Source organism: Pinus tabuliformis, chromosome J (assembly GCF_031772625.1).
Source record: "Pinus tabuliformis cultivar Carrire ecotype Pingquan chromosome J, CPIR1, whole genome shotgun sequence".
In the NCBI taxonomy this organism is placed as follows: Eukaryota; Viridiplantae; Streptophyta; class Pinopsida; order Pinales; family Pinaceae; genus Pinus; species Pinus tabuliformis.
Window position 1 is genome coordinate 1,424,674,497 of NC_142295.1, and position 20,849 is coordinate 1,424,695,345.

At 39.5% G+C, this 20,849-nt stretch overlaps 1 protein-coding gene across 1 annotated transcript; it reads right to left on the bottom strand.

The window, feature by feature from the left end:
• Window positions 1-768: 768 nt before the first annotated feature.
• Window positions 769-6,364, bottom strand: LOC149232695 (protein FLX-like 3). The gene is made up of 3 exons (XM_089381974.1): window positions 6,357-6,364; window positions 1,263-1,718; window positions 769-1,042 (listed from the first exon to the last, which is right to left on the bottom strand). The coding sequence occupies exons 2-3, from the start codon at window positions 1,526-1,528 to the stop codon at window positions 769-771; spliced, it is 540 nt and encodes a 179-aa protein (XP_089238100.1). The 5' UTR covers window positions 1,529-1,718; window positions 6,357-6,364.
• Between the last annotated feature and the right edge of the window lie 14,485 nt (window positions 6,365-20,849).

Here is a 20,849-nt window from a genome sequence, read left to right on the forward strand (position 1 = left end):
CTGCTTGCAGCTACGCTTGGAGTTCCCTGTTCTCGGCGTCATCATCAGGCTCACAAGGAGTGGCCACTTGTCCTCCTGCGAACTGCGCCAGCCTGCGTCGTCGGTTCATTTCTTCGTTTACATCGTGGAATGAGTCTTTTGCCACCATGGCGGTCAATCCAGACTTCAAATTCTTTCATATTGCGGCTTATTCCCTCGTTAAATCTGTCTTCTCCATTGGGCGCGATCTCAGCCGTTAGATCTGGAGCCCCCCAAATCCGATGTCGTTCACTCGTCCCGCGCGGTTAACTAGCTCAACCGTTAGCGCGCGATGAGCAGCAATTTTCTCTCTCCTCTGCTTGCCACGCATCGAGCACTAAGTGGAATCACTCCTTTTCCATCAAAACTGCTTACCGCCCATGGATGCCCCCGATCAATACCGCCGGTTTTGGAGCGGGTCCCGCCTTTAGCGCTTAGCCTTTTTTTCCCACGGTTTTCCGACTCCCATGCAACCAAGTGCTCGGGGCTTCCCCCTTTTGAGGGTATTCGCTAATCGCGCATCAAAAACCTCCTCTGTTTCCCGATTCGAGCCTCCCAGGGGCTAAATTCGCCTCCCGCGCAGTCTCCATGGGCCTCGGTCAGCGTGCTTTGACCAAGGTCCTCGTCGTTCCACGCTGGCTGCCATTGCCACTAGTTTAGAGGTGTTTTCAATCACTGTTGTAAATTCTTTGAAGTCTATCCCTACCTGGTACAACCATGGCTCTGTTTATCACTCTTTATGGATCCAATTCAAATCAGCGCCATTGTAGGCTCATTCCTTTCTGCAGTAGGTTGAGGATTGTTATGATCCCTCCCTATCATGTACCTCATGTACCTCGCTGCTACTGGGCTGAAGCAGATCTTATTGTCGTTTATCTCACGCCTAGTTACTGCAAGAACTAAACTTTCCTTCTTACCACCTTTCTGGAATTGCTTCATGGCCATTGAAATCAAGTTTTTCTCCATGGCCTGACCCTGTTGTAGCTGGTCAACACGTGCCTTCTTCTCGTATTCAATGGCAGTTCTGTAATTATACATTCAACAGTAGAATGCAAAAATACACTCATCATGTTAGGAGTGCTTTGCAGGTTAGAATTACAAAACAAATCAAAAAAGAACTTTTCAAAACAATTTGGCAATTCAAATGTAAGAAACGCAAAATAGGTATGACATGCATATGAGCAGTTGCATAATATTATAAATGAACATTTGAATAGCTACAAGAACTACAAGAAGTTTACTACCTTGCTCGTTGTAGCTCTTGATGCAAGCTTTCTATCTCTGCCCTCATTGCACCCACCTGCTGCATATCAGCTCGTGCTCTTGCCAAATCTTGTGGGAGTGCTTGCACTTGAGCTGTCAATTCTTGCCTTGCAACACCCATCTTCTGATTATCTGCACGCAGCTGCATAAGTTCAGCTTTAATTGGCTCATTCGCATGCAAATCCGCTTCTAGCTTCATGGATTTGTCATACAACTCTCTGAGTTGGTGCTCTTTATCAGCCTGCATGTTACCAGCTACATGATTCAAGTGTTGCAACTCCTGTTGCGCGGCAGCAAGTTCTTGTCATAAAGCTACATGAGTGGCAACAAGCCACTAGTTCTCCACAAGCAATCCCTGAATCTCTTGACACTGAGCCACACGCTTCTCCTCTAATAGTGCAAGATGTGGAGGCAGAGGGCCTGGTCCTCTTCCATATAGCAAAGTCAGAGTTATGTGTTTATGGACAGTGAGACGCTGACATAGCTCAAAGCTATAAAACAAGAACAGATAAGCGCTCCATTCACCCAGGTTTCAATTGTGATTTGTAGAGCTCTGCCTCCTCCTTGTCCATGTCTATCTAATGCCTTAGCTGTGGTCTTGCCTTCCCTCATTACTTTCATGGTCGACGTCGAATCCCCCATTATTAATCCAAGAAATTCTCGAACATGTTTTATCTAATGCTAAAGTCAATCAAGGCACGTGGCTTGCATGCAAGCGGCGCGTGTTAGCTATATCAAGTTGCTACACGGTCTTTTCTGCTTCATCGTCGGGCCATCTTCCAAGCTAGCGCACGTAAGCACATAGTTTCTCTTGAGGCGCCTCATGAGGTAGGGACTTGTTGCGTTAGCAGCCACCCTTGTTTAAATATATCATTCAATATGCCTCAAAATTTATAAATTATTAATGTCAATGCTAATGTTCATTCTCATCCAAAGTTACTACATAGCTCCTAAACATGTGATGCAATTCACTATTCAATAATTCATAGAATTTCTTGAACAAAAGTTTTCATAGTTTGCTAAACTAAAACAAGCTCTTTAAAATTGGTCCTTAGAGGTAGTGGATTCTCATTTTTAAATTTTAATCTTTGTTGACACTTTTTCGGATAAAAATTATTAGCTCTAATAAGAATAGAAAGAATCATGCTTATTAAAATGACTACTCCGCAAGTCCTAAGATAGTCTCTTACAAATTTAGTATAATTACACTGAAAATGTTCCCCTTATGAAGTTCGCTGGGTAAATACTATTCACTCTGGGCAATGAGACTGAAAGTGTTCCTTTTATGAAGTTGGCTGGGTAAATACTATTCACTCTAGCCAATGAGAGCCTTTCATTTTCGTCCTCCTAGCCAATAAGAACTCTTTATTTTCATCTCCTTCATCCAAACAAATTAAAACACGTGGCGATAGCGATGGAATGAGTGTCGTTACAATGAATTTCCTCGCGTTCTTTTCATTAATGGCCGCTAGCCACAGGCAAGGACGAGACTTATGCGTCTGTTAGTGAGCCACAGGCAAGCACGGTGAAAACAGTAGAGGTATTTCAATCGGGCTGAAGCAGAGAGAGGGTATCGGTTGCTCATGCAGCCTCGATCGCTATCCCAGGACTGACAACGCCAAGTTAATTAATGGAGATAGCACATGTTTTCTTTAGCAATTCGAACAACGAGAAGAATTTTTCTTGACTGTTTTGGTTGTTGGTGGTGCGGAGGTCCCGTTGAATGGTCGCTTATTCTATGTTACAGACTATAATCTATGGCGTCGATCCCACCGGAACCACGGACAACACGAAGGCCCTCTTGGATGTGATCAACTAGGATTCGCGTGACCTTGGAGGCGTCGAGATTCATCTTATTGGAGGAAATTACCTCATCAGTGAACCTATGCACCGTCCAAGTGAGGGGCCAAAATCCTCAACACCGTCTTTGCATCTCCCGTCCCCAAATGCGCACGAATGCAGTGTAGTGTGGTGCCTATTTTAAGAATGCTTGAAGATCACCCGCGAGACAAGAAAAGGGGAACGAAAACCGGAATATAAATCAAGCAATTACGCAGTGAAATTACCTTAGTTAAATACTGGATATAATGAAATAAATCACGAAAAACCCTGATACTGGAAACTGTGTTATAATATGGAAAAAAACAGAAGAATTTTGAATATCAAGGTGTGCTTGTTGAGGGGGTGTTGTCCTGATACTGGAAACTGTGTTATAATATGGAAAAAAACAGAAGAATTTTGAATATCAAGGTGTGCTTGTTGAGGGGCTGTTGTCAAGGTGTTCTTGCTACAAATCCATAAAGCGGACCAGCCATTAGGTTTGAATTTGTAGAATTAACTCCATACCACTTTTTAAAGATTGCCCTTCATTTTGTAGCATTCTTCTCATATGCATTGAAGATCCACAACTAAGTTAAGAGATTCATTTAGTCTACAATTTACAATTTCATAGAATTAAAATTGTTGGCAATGTTACAAAGGTGGAACAATGCAGCAGTTAAGGCCAGTGCTTTGGGAGTAGACCAGAATGGTGCGCCTTCACTTGTTACTTCATTCCCCAGAAATGGGTAAGTAAGTTGCTTTGCTCATTTTAAAAAGTAGTCTTTAAACTTTCTTCTTGCCTAAGATAGACAATCTTTAGATAATTCACGTCTTTTTGAAACCCAAAATTCAAACAACACGCTCTCCTACTTGCTTCATTTCTGTTTTATACTCTTCAAATTGGGGTTGATACATTCCTTCAATATTTTGTTTTCAGATGACCATTTCTTCAATATGAGTTCTAGAAACATGAACATAACTGTCAAATGAGATATAGATTCGGGCGCATGAAGGTCCCTTTTGGTCCTGGAGTCAAAGTCATTTGGTATAGTCTGAATTCGGCTGCATGAAGGTCTGTTTTGTCTTGTTCTTGATATTTTGATCTTCCATGTAGGCCCGTGGAAATAGAGTACCGAAATGGATTTCTCAATTGCGATTCTCTGATCGTTCAGATCTCAAATTCATTCACCATACTGGAGACAGCTCAATAGGTTCTATGAGCAGATTTGTTCACAAATGTGGGAAGTATTTTTGGAATTTTACAGTTAAATAAGAAAATAAAAATCACTCAATGGAAATTTTTTTTCTCGTATAAACATAAAATGTTTCTATATAAGCATAAAATGTTGATATCAACATTAATCCTCAAATAAAATCAACAATTTTCCTGATTTTGAGTATGGTCTTACTACAGAAAGAAATACCCTTATAGTATCAATATAAGAGCCGTAATGGCAGTCATCATAATCAAAGCTGCCCTGGGACAGCCCCAAGTCCATGGAGGACAAAACAACATCTACAACTCAAACATTCTACAAGCGAGAGATTCTTCCACTCCTTCGGTCGACATCTTGATCCAGAGAGATCCTGGCCTCTTTGCAAGCTTGCTAAAAGAGGGAAAAATTATGCTTAAATTACATCCTTCTGTGAAGATTAATGTTTCTCTGCTCTTTGGAATCTTACATCCAGTGCATCACAGGTCTAGAATCCCCAAAGATGTGTAGGTTTTTTTATCTTCCTTTTGCAACACTTATGGGGATGATGGCAACCTTCACTTCCACAAAAATTGTTGATAACAACACCTAAACCACATTCAAAAGAGATATGATTTGAAGCCTAGATGATCAGGATCCCTCTTGCTTTATTTTGACTGGTATCCCTGTTTGTTAGCCCATCCATGGAGCCATGGGTCCTATGGGATAAAATTGCAGGGTCTGCTAGCTTCATAAAATTCAGACTATGATAGAATTTAGGTTTTCATAGCTGGGAGATTGTCCACAATGATTTTGGATTTCAGTTGTTGAATTTTAAACTGGCTCAAATCCAAAATCATTATGGATGATTATTATCATATTACAAGGTGTTCTGTCTTAAATATATAAAAAAACCAACATGAATAGGATTGGCATTATCGATATATCCTGAAATTAACATAATATACCAAATAGATATAATATATGATATTGAAATATCATTTTATAATATGGACAATACTTATCAATTATCACCTGCAAAATGCAACAACTAAAGATACATTACATGATGCAGAGACACTCCATTTTCCCAGTGTAGTGACAAGAAAGTGCCCTTTTGCTTTGCCCATTCTTCAACCTTCTCCGCCATCTTAGTAAAGATTCTATGATATATCTCGCACAAAAGAAATTCCTTACCATGATTGACTTGGTTCTACCTTCTTATTCTGTCATCTCTATCAATGTACTAAAGCTTTTTCTCATATCTTTTCTTTGAAGATATTGTTTATTTGGGTAGGTAAGTTGTCTATCAGAATTAGGCCTTTGTTCCTTTGTAGTAAGCATTCCTACTTACCATCCAACTACAGGCCAATAGACATATTTTTCATATCCTCCATAAGAAACCTTTCAAATAAGATATTACTAACTTGACCAAAGCTTAAAAAAATAGTTAGTTTCCATGATCAGAAGCTTTGTACCACAAGTCCTAGCTTTAGATAGGATTTGATGCCCTCGGGAATGCACTGTTTCAACACAACAACGATACATATACCCATCAACAAAGGATAAGAAATTCAAATATATTAAAGAACTACTGAGCTTCCCATGGTTAACTTTACTGTTAACAATAGTTGCAGACTTTGCTTATGACGCCTGGCTTCAAAAAGTAAGAACAAGAAAAGTTAACATGAACCAAAAACCTGTCCTTTGTTGACTGGAAGAGAAATTATTGTCGGAATTATTTCAACTAACATGATTACATGACGAAAGTATTATAGATTCTCAAAACATGGCCCTCTTGCCATCCATCATTCCTATTTTGCCTGTCTGTAGGTAGAGGACTAATGGGGGAATAAAAAACATAGCTATTTAAAAAAGGAAATGGAAAACTGGAAGGACCCCAAAACAACATTTGATACAAGGCTGATATTTCTAAATGATGCACAGTAGAAAATTCTAAATAGACTGAAGTCATTTCATATTGAACTGATGTATTTGGATTTGGTAGAGAGCCGCACTATATTATGAAAACACAATAGCAACACCTTGGCCTTGGCTAAGTGAGCTTCCCTCAACTCTGGTACATTACAATGAAGAATCACTGTCTTTTAAAGGCTTTAACTACATATAATCATGGGTCACCAATACCAAGTACCTGAAAATACTGTTATTGACCTAACAATCTTACTATTATTGACTTAACAATCTTGACTCTTTCATGTTTACCTAACACATTACTAATTTAATTTACGAAATTAACTGGTACCAGATAATTTAGTTTTCTTGATATGTGCTGGGAATTTTCCAAGTTTGTACTTTGTAGAGAAATTAGAAGTGAAAAGAGTCTTTTTCAGATTTTCCTATTGAAGTCGTGATGACTTTCCTTCATGTATATTCCTCAATGAGTTTTCGAGTCACAATTACTGGCAACATCAACATTATTAGCAATTTACATGATGCCCATTAATTTTCAGAACATAAATTTTGGGCATATGCATGACGCAAACAAGAGTTTTTCCAGCAGAGGTTAGGATAAACTAAGCTCATCCATTTCACTTCCGAGCAATGGCTATACCATCGGAACATGGATTCAGTTTACTTGATAATGCGTCAGGTTGAAAATTCCTTTAATATTTAGATCCATCAGAATATCAATTGGCACCGATAAATACCAACATGCATGTTATAAATTATTAACAACTCCAATCCATTATACAGTTACTTGTACAAGACTACATATATAAGAACCATAGCACGAAAACCCATGATACTGGAAACTATGTTATAATATGGACAGAAACAGAAGAATTTTGACTGTCAAGGTGTGCTTGTTGAGGGGGTGTTGTCAAGATGTTCTTGTTGTGGGGGTGCGTGCTTCTGGTGTGGCTTTCTGGGGAGGAGTTTGTCCATTGAATTCTTTTGATTTATCACCAGAGGATTCTCTATCGTCTGTTTCGACCTGCCTCATGTCCTCGATCATGTTCACCACGTCTTGCATTCTGGACCTCTGATCAAGCACTGTAGCAATGCAGGCCATGGAAATCTGGAGCAACTGGACCATCTCTTCTTCTATGTTTTGGTACCTCATTAACTCCACGCCGAAAACCTCTGTTGTCCATTCCTGGCGAACCATAGATTGTACCCATCTTGGCAGATCGATGCGCCCCCAATGAGACAGAAATGGAGGAACTGGCGCAGAAAACAGAGCCTTGGCATTTGCAAGCTCTGAAGGCAGAGGACGACTGAGCAAAAGAACTCTGAGCTCCGTGAGACGCTCTAGAGTGCCAGGGGGAATCTATCCAAAGAGTCCCACGCTCGACAATCTAACTTCCCAGATATGATCCTTGGTACTATTGCAGGTCACTCCAGCCTAAGTACAAGCTAAGCTATTGGCATTCCAGTTCATCCTTCGCACATGGGGGGCATGTTTATTGCCCGTTGGCTCTCCTTAACCATGACCATTACTGGCACCAACATCAAGAAACCATTCAAAAGTTTCCTTGTGTTCCCCATCTACAACTAATACATCATAGCAAGCCAAACACAGAGATACATGCTGCTATTCTTCTCTGCCAATCATGCTTTTGTAAAATTCCCAACAAACCCACATTTCATAGAAAAAATTGCCGCAGACGGTAACCTAATTGTGTCTCAGCAAAGCTCCAATCTGCTCCATGACAGGCACCAGCTATAGTTGGGAGTTTGACTCAATGGAACCTTGAATTGCCACGTGTTATGATAGTTGCTTCGTGGGGCCACAGATATGGATCCACAAATACGAGAAAGAGTATAATAAAGTGCTAACCGGGGTCCACTTAGACTCCCTTGCCAATAACACCCTCATGTTCATGACACTATGAGATGGATTGTTAGCCCGCTCATTTATATCTATCCCACTAGTTTTTAGAGTAACGCTGGCTTAGCAATTGCATATGCCAGCTATTTCTACCAAGGTCCGACGTGTAGAGATTAAATCCCTCGAGTAGTTAGAAAGTAGATTTTACTCCCAAGTTCCTTGACAACCAATATCGATAATTGCTATATGGCATTATGGTTAGGAACCAAGTAAATTATAAACACTCCAACTATTGAATTAATGCAATCTTCACAATCTTGTAATTTCAATTCTTACAACCACCAAGGTAATTGAATTTATATTCTAAAGTTGCTTTTTCAATATATATTGTTGTATAACCATATTGGTACTAGTTTGGTTTGGGACTTAACTGTTGTTGGGTAGGAAGTAAGCTACAAGGAAGAGTTCATTCCTAACTTCAAGGGCGGTTACACTATCATCATTCAAAAGGAGAAGAAAATGGAAGTGCATGAAGAGTTGTTCGTAATTCTTTCAAAATTGGAGGGGCATGACCTATGACTAGTGGAATCTCGCAGGAGGACTCATTGTGTGGCCTAGGAATGGGTAGCCAGGCTCTAAGACCTTGAAGGGGATCACTCTCGCGCCTTGGCATAAACCCTAACATCACCTTGTGGCGAAAAAAGATAGATAGTTAGGCGTGAAGAGTGCCTCATGGGACTTGCATTGGAAAGTTTGGCAAACTTTATGGGCATCCATTGAAGAATGGGCTCTATTGGTGGTGAGATGGTCTTCCCAAATCTTTCCTCGAAATCTTATATTCCTTCGGTGTATCTTTGCACCTTTAGGGGAAATTGCTAGTATTATTATTGCTACATTATATTATTTCCAATTCATGAGGTGGTTCAGGGGAGAAGGATACGTTCTATACTAACCACTTTTGTAGAGAGTTGTCATAGCTTGGTCAATTTCATATCATCAATGACATCAATCCAATAATTGCAAAAAAAATCCGATATGTTCAAAGTACAACAATTAATAAACAATATCTTTTGTTAATAAGAAAAATAAATTTTTTTCTTCCATAAATTATCCATGTAGAAATACTCAAAATATCTCTAAACGATTTCGAGAATTACATAGATCCCTGAATAAAATTGTAGCCTTGGATATGTGGACCAAAACTACCCTTACACACTAATGAAGTCAAGAATAATTAAGAAAGAAACGCATGTTCGTTGTGAATCATTATTTTGTTCTTATTGTCTTTGCTACTAGGCAGTAGTAGGATATTGCATTGAGTTTTTTGTCAAATTCATATTAGTTGTGTTTGACCAAAAAATTTGCAAAGTTTCTATAGATTTAGTATTATTTGACAATTTTGTCCTGAAGATGGATCCCCTTTGGGATTCAAAACATCAACAAGATGAACATAATAGTGTGGATGATCCAAGTCATAATTTTCCAAATTTAATTGGTTGTCAAATTAAACATGTTATTAGTCATTTTATTGATTAATGAGCCAGGATACCTGAGTCCCATCATAAAATGATAGTCCTAAACTAATAGTTATGGGCATTGATAGTGCATCGTGTTGGCATTATGTTTTCTGGTATGACTGTATGTTACAGATGTTGTACTTGATGGCAACTCCAGTGGCAAGGCTCTCAGTTTGTTGAAAATTAAGAAGGACGCAGGAAACCAGTTCAGGAGGTGCGTACCCGCAGGTACACCATGCAGGGTCCGCGTCCAGCGACGCTGGCCAGCCGTTCAGGGGGTGCGTCCACCCAGTGCACACATTTCAAGGCAGAGAAAAAGCATGTGGGGGTTTCTTGTGTGGTATCTAGCCGACGGTTTTGTGTTTCTATGGTGTCGGCTCGTGGTATTGTTCCATGTTTTGGGGAGGAGCTTGCCTATATAAAGCAAAGGAGTTCATTTGGATTGAGCATTGTCTTTGGTTGAATATCTTATTTGGTGAGATCTAGTCCAGATCTAAGAGGACGAATCTTCTAATGGACTGTGATCTCTATGGCGCATGATCAGATCTGTAGATCTGACTGTTTGGGTTTGTCCTGAAGCCTTCATATCATTTATATCTAAAGGGTCGCAGGTTCAGTGAAGGGAAAGTGCGCCGGGACGCAGGTACTGTAAAGGGCAAGTGCGCCGAGAAGCAGCACAGTAGAGAGAGACCTGCGTGGGGACGCAGGGCGATCAAGGTTCAGGTGCGTCTCTGAAGCAGAAGGACGCGGCGCGATAGTGTTTTCAGGTGCGTCTCTGTAGCGAAAGACGCGGCGCGATAGTATCTTTGGGTGCGTCCCTGAAGCAACAGAACGCAAAGCAGTCAAAGGAACAGTGCGTGGGCACGCAGCGGAGCAGAAGGATATCTGCGTGTGGACGCAGAGTAGCAGAAGGTTAACGGCGTCTGGTCGCAGGCCACAGAAAGAAAAACTGCGTCTCTGTTTTAAGATGTTCTGTTGATTGAATTTCTCTATTGATAAGGTGTTCTGGGTTAGTTCTGTTGTTGCTGATCTGATATCTGTAGTGATCTATATCTGTTATGTACTTGTTGATTATCTGATGCTTTATGAAAAGAAGTAGGGGGTTGTAGCTCCCTTCCAGGAGTAGACTGGAAAACGAGAGAGAGAGAGAGTTGTAGCCCTCTGAAGGTTGCAGCCTGCGTACTGGTAAAGGACTGCACCAGTACAAAATCATTGTAAAAGAAGTTTCTAAATTGAAAGAAGATAGAGACATATTGCAGCAGGTGGTTTTCACCCACATTGGGTTTCCACCTTACATCTTGTGTTCTTTGGTGTGACTATCTGTTTTTTTCATGCTCATTATTTTATGGTACTGACATGCTAAAATAATTCAAAGATCAAAAAAGGAAGATTTATTAAATTGCTAGATAATACTGATTCACCCCCCCCTCTCAGTATTATTTCCAACAATTGGTATCAGAGCAGGTCCTTCAGAGAAGCTTGATCGCTTGAAGGTAGATCGTTCATCATGAGCAACTACGAGAGAGAAGCATCAATCAGGCCACCGATTTTTGATGGGACAAACTTCAATTATTGGAAGGTAAGAGTTACTGCATATCTTCAATCTCTTGGTACAGAAGTTTGGGACATTGTAGAAACAGGCTATGCTTTTCCTTCAGCTACTCCTACAGATCCAGCTGAGAAAAGGAAGTATGAAACAAATGCAAAAGCAGTCAGTACTCTATTAGGAAGTATATCCCAAACAGAATTCATGAAGGTAATGCACTTCAAATCAGCAAAAGAGATATGGGACAAAATGGTCACGAGCTATGAAGGAGATGAACAGGTAAAACAAGCTAAACTTCAAACTCTCAGGATTCAATATGAGACTCTCAAGATGTATAATGATGAAAGTGTTGCTAATTATTTTCTTCGGGTAGATGAGATTGTTAATTGTATGAAAAATTTGGGTGAAGAAATAAAAGAGGCTATAGTAGTTCAAAAGATTCTAAGATCATTATCCCCCAAGTTTGAATCTAAAGTATCTGCAATAGAAGAAAAGGAAAATCTCTGTGTTCTCACTATGTCTCAGCTACATGGAATTCTAACTGCTTATGAAATGAGAAAGGGAGGTCCATCAGACAGAAGGGAAGCTGCTTTTAAGGCATCAGGCAAAGAAGATTACTATGAAGCAAGCCATGTTCCAGAAGAAGAGGAAGAAGAATCAAATTTTGTCAGAAATCTTCAAAGGGGTTCTGGAAGGCTCAGAGGTAAGCTACCTTTCAAATGCTTTGCTTGTGGAAGAGTAGGTCATTATGCTGCAAAATGTCCTTATAAGGATAAAGGAAAGGAACCTGCTAGATGGAACAAGAAACAAAGTGCAAATAAGAAAAGCTACTACACCCATGAAGATAGTGATGGTTTATCAAACAGTGATGAAGATGAACAAGGTAATAAATATAAGTTGTTAATGGCATTTGAAGATGATGATTATGAGGATGCTGTAGATGTGAATAACCTCTATGATGAAATTACTAGACTCAAGAGATGTATAGAAGAAAAGAATGTGATCATTGATACTCTACAATTTCAAATTGATGAAAAAGAAAAACATCTTGAAAAACTAGAAGGTGAAATTGTTGGTCTCAGAAAAGAAATTGAGAAAACAAAAGCTATTAATCTTAAGTTTGTCAAAGGATCTGAAACTTTGGATGAGATTATCAATGTGCAGCGGTCTCCTCTAAACAAGACAGGTTTGGGTTACAATGGAGAAACCTCTCAAGCATCCACCTCAAAAAGTTATCTTGATGCGGCAAGAAGAAATGAGCAGAAGAACAATGAAGATAATCAGGTAAAGCAGGGACAAAATACAAACAAAAACTATCAGGGGCAATCCATCTTAAGGGTGAACAAAAGCTACAACCAGCCACAGGTAAAATCTTCTCAGTTTGGTTCAAGAATAGATGAAAATAGAAATTACAATCAGTTGGCAGGTAGATTCAATAACCGCATAAGCTTCTTCAATGGACAATGCTTTTCTTGCCATAATTTTGGTCACAAAGCAGCTCAATGTGTTGCATATAAAACAATCATGACTAGGGAAGCTCAAAAACAAAGAAGTATGACAGGGATGACAAAAAGGACCTATAACAACTTTTCGGTTCTTGAAAATGAAGTCGAATGTTCTATTTGCAATAACTTTGGTCATGAAGAATCTGAATGCAGGAGCAGGTTTCAGCAGAAAAAGGAGCAAGCCTCAAGCACCAAAACATGGAGAATAAAGGAACCTCAAACAGAAAGATGTGGAATAGCATTTTATGCAGAGGGACAGGAAAATCTATGGTACATTGACAGTGGATGTTCGAAGCATATGACAGGTGATAAAGAAAAACTTGAATCTTATTCTGTTCTAGAAAAAGGAAAGAAAGTCTCTTTTGGAAACGATACTCCTGCAACTATAAAAGGAAAAGGCATTGCTCAGTTAAAAGGAAAGGTCAAAGCTGGAAATGTTTTGTATGTTGATGGATTGAAGCATAATCTTCTAAGTGTCAGCCAGATGTGTGATCAAAGAACCGAGGTTATTTTCAGATCGAATGGATGTCTTGTTCGTGATCTTGATACAGGTAAAACAGTACTCAAAGGCAAAAGAACTCCAAATAATCTGTACATATTTGAAGAAGGACAACAACAATGCTATCTGAGCAAGGATGAAGAGCACTGGTTATGGCATCGAAGGTTGGGACATCTAAGCTTCTCACAAATAAGGAAAGCATGCAAATATCAGGCAGTTCGCGATCTTCCAGATATCAAAATTCCTGACAACACCATATGCAGATCATGTCAGTTTGGAAAACAAACCAGGACTAACTTTCCAGAGAAGGAAGGATCAACTAGCATGCCTCTTGAGCTAGTACATACAGATACATGTGGTCCATTCAGGAAAAGAACACCTAGAGGAGAGGAATACTTGATATTATTTATTGACGATTTCTCCAGGTTTGTCTGGTTAGGACTTATGAAGCACAAAGATGAAGCTTTCGAAAAATTCAAATCCTTCAAAGCCTTGGTTGAAAATGAATCAGGTCACAAAATTAAGTGCCTCAGATCCGACAGAGGTGGGGAATTTACTTCAAATGAATTTTTCGATTTCTGTGATGAACATGGCATAAGGAGAGAATTCTCTACAGCTAGAACTCCTCAGCAAAATGGAGTTGTTGAAAGAATGAACAGAACAATCCAACAAATGGCTCGTGCTATGCTTGATGAATCAAGAACTCTCGCAACTTTCTGGGGTGAAGCTGCACATGCTGCGGTTATTATTCTCAACAAGACAAATGTCCGGGTGAACAGCACTCAAACTCCTCATGAGCTCTGGAGTGGTAAAACTCCTTCGGTAAAGCACTTCAAAATCTTTGGGAGCAAATGCTATATCAAGAATACTGATGAGCAGCTTGGTAAACTTGAACCTAGAGCAGATGAAGGCATTCTTCTTGGTTACTCTCCACATAGCAAAGCATACAAGTGCTACAATAAAAGACTTGGCAGAATTGTTGACAGCATTGATGTGGTGGTTGATGAGAAGGGATACATTCCTAGGCAAGTACATCGGGAAGATATCGAAGAAGATGAAGGCTACCCTCAAAGACAGAATGATGAAGAAGAAGAACCTCAAGAAGAACCAGAGGAGCAGACAAGAATAGAAGAGAAAACTCCATCCAGATATGTTCAGAAGAATCATCCAGAATCTCAGATTGTGGGGCAGAAAGAAGCAGGTGTACAAACAAGAAGAACAGTTGCAGAAGCCTCAAGCTATTTGGCATTACTATCCTCTACTGAACCACAAAATGTGAAAGAAGCATGCAAAGATGAATGTTGGGTAAAAGCAATGGATGAAGAACTTGAGCAAATCGAAAAGAACAACACTTGGGAGTTGGTTCCTAGACCAAAGGATAAGAATGTTATCGGAACAAAATGGGTCTTCAAAAATAAATTGAATGAAAATGGAGAAGTAATTAGAAACAAAGCCAGACTTGTTTGTAAAGGGTATGCGCAGCAAGAATGAATAGACTTTGAAGAAACTTTTGCTCCTGTTGCAAGACTTGAGGCCATCCGAATGTTCCTTGCTCTCTCAAGTTTTCAAAACTTCAAAGTATTTCAAATGGACGTGAAATCAGCCTTTCTGAATGGAGACTTGGAAGAAGAAGTGTACGTTGAACAGCCAGATGGGTTCATTCTTGGAAATGATCCAAATCTTGTATGCCGATTGAAAAAGGCTCTCTATGGTCTCAAACAAGCTCCAAGGGCTTGGTACTACCGGTTGGACAAATATCTTCATCAACAAGGTTTTTCAAAAGGTTCAGCAGATAGCAATCTGTATATAAAAGTTGAAAATGACAAATTGCTAATACTTGTTGTGTATGTAGATGACATTATTTTTGGCAGCAATGAAGAAGCTATGAGTCAAAGTTTTGCCTCGGTCATGCAGAAAGAATTTGAAATGTCCTTGCTAGGAGAACTGACATATTTCCTTGGTTTGCAAATCCAACAAAAGGAAGGAGGAATCTTTTTATCTCAAACCAAGTATCTCAAACAGATTTTGAAGAAATATGGCATGGAAGATGCAAAACCAGTATGTACACCCATGGTCACATGATGTAGTCTCAGTGCAAATGATGAATCTACAGCAGTACATCAACCAACCTACAGATCTATGATTGGAAGTTTACTATATTTGACAGGTACCCGACCGGACATCATGCATGCAGTTGGAATAGTTGGAAGATTTCAGGCAAATCCGAAGGAGACTCATCTTCAGGCAGTAAAGAGAATCTTCAAATATCTTCAAGGGACTCAAAATTATGGCTTATGGTATCCTAGAGATACAGATCTTACTCTTCATGCTTATACAGATGCAGATTGGGCCGGAAGCGTGGATGACAGGAAAAGCACAAGTGGTGGTGCGTTCTTTATGGGTTCCAGACTGGTATCTTGGTTCAGCAAGAAACAGAGTTCGATCGCCTTGTCTACAGCTGAAGCGGAATATGTTGCTGCTGCATCTTGTTGCACCCAACTTCTTTGGATGATGCAGAGTTTGCAGGATTTTCAAATCACTTGTACACCACCAATCCCCATCTTATGTGATAATACAAGTGCAATCAGCATCTCAAAGAACCCTGTTATGCATTCAAAAACCAAGCACATACCAATCAAGTACCATTTTCTCCGGGAACAAGTGCTTGAATAGAAAGTCAAGTTGGAGTATGTTCCTTCCAAGGAACAAGTTGCTGATATTCTCACCAAACCATTGCCCAGGGACACGTTTGAATACCTCAGGCAAAAGCTGGGGGTTGTTGATGCATCATCTTATTGTTGAACATCTTCTTATTGGTGGTACAGGCTCAGGGGGAGCACATAATGCATTGTTGGCATTATGGAGAAGGAGATCTTGGAAATAGCTGCAATATGTCTCTATCTCTTTCATGGTGGATCTCTGGTTATTTGTTGCAGATCTGGAGGAGCATGAGCTTAGGGGGAGCATACCCTTTGCCCTTGATGTCAAAGGGGGAGAATGAAGCTGAAGTTTGTAAGGTTGCCATCAAGTCCAAAGGGGGAGATTGTTGGCATTATGTTTTCTGGTATGACTGTATGTTACAGATGTTGTACTTGATGGCAACTCCAGTGGCAAGGCTCTCAGTTTGTTGAAAATTAAGAAGGACGCAGGAAACCAGTTCAGGAGGTGCGTACCCGCAGGTACACCATGCAGGGTCCGCGTCCAGCGACGCTGGCCAGCCGTTCAGGGGGTGCGTCCACCCAGTGCACACATTTCAAGGCAGAGAAAAAGCATGTGGGGGTTTCTTGTGTGGTATCTAGCCGACGGTTTTGTGTTTCTATGGTGTCGGCTCGTGGTATTGTTCCATGTTTTGGGGAGGAGCTTGCCTATATAAAGCAAAGGAGTTCATTTGGATTGAGCATTGTCTTTGGTTGAATATCTTATTTGGTGAGATCTAGTCCAGATCTAAGAGGACGAATCTTCTAATGGACTGTGATCTCTATGGCGCATGATCAGATCTGTAGATCTGACTGTTTGGGTTTGTCCTGAAGCCTTCATATCATTTATATCTAAAGGGTCGCAGGTTCAGTGAAGGGAAAGTGCGCCGGGACGCAGGTACTGTAAAGGGCAAGTGCGCCGAGACGCAGCACAGTAGAGAGAGACCTGCGTGGGGACGCAGGGCGATCAAGGTTCAGGTGCGTCTCTGAAGCAGAAGGACGCGGCGCGATAGTGTTTTCAGATGCGTCTCTGTAGCGAAAGACGCGGCGCGATAGTATCTTTGGGTGCGTCCCTGAAGCAACAGAACGCAGAGCAGTCAAAGGAACAGTGCGTGGGCACGCAGCGGAGCAGAAGGATATCTGCGTGTGGACGCAGAGTAGCAGAAGGTTAACGGCGTCTGGTCGCAGGCCACAGAAAGAAAAACTGCGTCTCTGTTTTAAGATGTTCTGTTGATTGAATTTCTCTATTGATAAGGTGTTCTGGGTTAGTTCTGTTGTTGCTGATCTGATATCTGTAGTGATCTATATCTGTTATGTACTTGTTGATTATCTAATGCTTTATGAAAAGAAGTAGGGGGTTGTAGCTCCCTTCCAGGAGTAGACTGGAAAACGAGAGAGAGAGAGAGTTGTAGCTCTCTGAAGGTTGCAGCCTGCGTACTGGTAAAGGACTGCACCAGTACAAAATCATTGTAAAAGAAGTTTCTAAATTGAAAGAAGATAGAGACATATTGCAGCAGGTGGTTTTCACCCACATTGGGTTTCCACCTTACATCTTGTGTTCTTTGGTGTGACTATCTGTTTTTTTCATGCTCATTATTTTATGGTACTGACATGCTAAAATAATTCAAAGATCAAAAAAGGAAGATTTATTAAATTGCTAGATAATACTGATTCACCCCCCCCCTCTCAGTATTATTTCCAACACATCGACCTACTACTCTACTTATCCATGGTGTGTGGCATCTGCAACTAGTGGGCCCAACCCTCAACCAAAGCACCAATCTTTTCTGCCCAAGTCAGGGGGCTCTCCTCAACTTAGCATCAATGACCAAATATTTGTGGCACTTCACCATGTGATTCTTTGACAAATCTCAATTTGATATTGAAAACACAAACCACAAAACCAGACAACAAAGTTTTCACAAGTTTTAATGTTCATTAAGTTTGCATCAGTGATCAAAACTTGAGATTGATAATCAACATGCATGTTCCTTGCAAAATTTCCGTAGATTGATGTGATCATCTGAAGCATTGATGCGAAATGATAAATTTCATGGTTATCTAAAATATGCATCCAGTTCTAAGTAAATTGATGGAATTTCAACTGTTAAAATGGTGAATCCTTTTCTATGAAATATCACAATCTAGCCTTTGAAATCTGAGTCATTACAAATTTAATCTTGGGTTTCATCTTATAAATCACCTTTTGATGCTTACAAATTCAATAAATAAGCAACGATTATTATTTTAAATTTACGAAACTATTATTAAGCCACTCATATGAATAACAATAATTATTTTAAATTTATGAAATTTTTGTTTGAAGTCGTGATTGGTTCTATTGATATATTTGTTTGAAGTTGAGATGGCTATCGTATTCAATACCCCACCCCAATTACGAAAATAAAATTAAAAATTAGGCTACTAATTCATAAACACCATGACACTGCAATTGGGTGTCTCTGAAGGCAAACCAATATATACAATGCTATTAATCCATTAATGGGTGGGGGCAGTATATGTTGCTCATTGGACTTTGCACTTGCTTAAATCCAAAGGGTGGCATATACTGCCTCACTCATTAATGAATTGATAGCATTATATATTGATAGCCATCTTTGAAAGTCGTTAGCAGTGTCTAATCACTAGGGACACAATATCAAATGTATTGCAGTGTATAGTGTCGTGGTATCTGGAGTGCATAGAAGCCATTGGATTAGAGGCAATGATCAAATTTGAAGGGATGGTCTTAATTTCAATTAGAAGGGTAAATATTCATGTAGTTCTTCCATAATGAAAAGCTTAAAAACAAAACATTTTTCAATTGACAACGATACATGATCTCAACATTTCATTTTCAATCAAAACTAGATAACCGGTAGAAAATAGATATAATCAAATTTGAAAATGCACATTCATATAATAACAAAGTTTATAAATTGTATTAATCATTTTCAAAATGAAATAGAACATTCCATCCCCAAAACAAAGGTGTACTTAGTGTTTTTTTCCCATCATGTTCCATGTATCTCCAATTGTTGTCCTTAAACCATCTATCTTGAATTTATATTATGTAACAAATGTGTCCCAAAAACTTAAATGACCACATAACCAGTAACCACCTCTAGTGCTAATCTCCTCTATCAAGGCAAGCACTTTTGATTTCTACCTTTTGTTTTTAACATCTTTCTAAGACCTACTTGGTTTATAGGACCTTTTCTCCAATAACCGGAATTGAACATCCAATTTAATCAGGGATTTGGTTGAAAATTTTGACTTGCTTATGAAACCTTTTGGCTTCATTTTAATTTAATGGGAAATAAGGTATCTGGAGAGAATTATAACCATTTATGCCTCTGATTTTATTTCCAATAGGTTATAGCTTGGAGAGTTAAGGAGGAAGTGTCTTTCTTCTTTTGTAGCTTATGTTGCACATACCCAGATTATCGTATCCATTAAATCCTTGCCTGACCCATACGACCGGTACTTCTGAAATCAATTCTCTATGTTTTGAATAGATTATGGTTGTCAAGATTGGACTTGATTCCTAATATTTATTCACTCTTCTATATATTTCAAATATGGAAGATTTCCTTTAGAACTGCCAGATATTAAGCATGACTATCTTAAAATTGATGTCAAATATTAGCAATATTATTTTGAAATTGAAGTCTTTTCATTTGAATTGATATTAACTTGGAGCTAAATCCTGAAGGGAAGATATTGAAAGAATAAAATTATATTTTTCATATTACAATAAAACTAGGAAAATTCAATTTTTAAATTTCAAATTTTATGTAACACCCTCCTTCCACATCCACCCAAGTAACCATGCCAATTGGGGTGAACATGAGACGAGAGGCTACTATGATCAGATTCGACCTCCTAGGTGACCTTAAGGAAGTGGAATCGACGGAACATCACACACAATCATCCAACATTATCAATAGAACCCTTAGGAGACAAGTCAACCACTCAGATAGCCTATCCTTGGGTCCCACTACTATTTTGGACCTTTGAGGCCATAGTTGCTCTCATGCTATGGGCAAGGGAGCGACCAAAGACCTAAAGTCACTCTCATAGGCCTGCATGCCAGCGACTGTGGACCAAACTTGCCAATTCTGTGCCAGTGACCTCGAGATTTAAGCCACTTTTTTAGGCCCAAAGCCCAGGCCACTGCCCATAATGGAATGAAAGCTTGAAATCAATAAAAGTACAGGGAAACAATGATGCAAAATCAATAAGCTCAACAATACCTTAACCAGACCCCTACTAGCCATGACAGGCATTTTGTCAAACATATCATCGACATGTAACCTATAGGTGTAAACAACAGAATTAAGTGTAGGGATCTCATACTTATCTGAGAATCGCTATAAACCATTGTTCCCTCATGTCATTTGCTGCATATTCATCTATTAGGTCATAGACACATTATCCATTCATATACAAGTAAAAACATGCTGAGAGCCATACATAGCTATTGTCATAAAATGTGCATATAACCAACATAATAGGAACATAAATACAATAAACATATCAACCATAAGAATCCCTATATATATTCACATGAAAATCAATGGAGTGAATTTCTTATTAATCAATGCAATGAACCAACCGGTGATGGGACTACCACATTCCACTCGACCATAGACTGGCTGAACCAAGTCTCTCTTCAACCAATCACCCCTGTGCCATATTCCAAGCATAAATGTGGGACTCATAGAACACAAAAAACACCAATCAACGTGGATGCCACCGAAGTTCTCTTCCTACACCGGGAAGAATTTGAGTGCCTCCTAGTCTCTCAGGCTTTACTGTGCATTCCATCCTAGAATCACTAGGCCAAACGAAGAGAAAATCTATAGAAATTTTGAATAATAAATACATATTCAACAGAGATTATCCTGATCATGCACTATTGGTGGAATACATGCACAATACATAAGCTCCTCTATGTTGATCAACAATTTAGCAGCATAAAAAACAATAAAA

Coding starts and splice junctions, on each gene's coding strand:
- LOC149232695 (XM_089381974.1), bottom strand. CDS start 1,528: ATGCAGGCTGATAAAGAGCACCAACTCAGAGAGTTGTATGACAAATCC. Junction 1,043..1,262: donor CAAGAGCTACAACGAGCAAG/GTAGTAAACTTC, acceptor GTATAATTACAG/AACTGCCATTGAATACGAGA.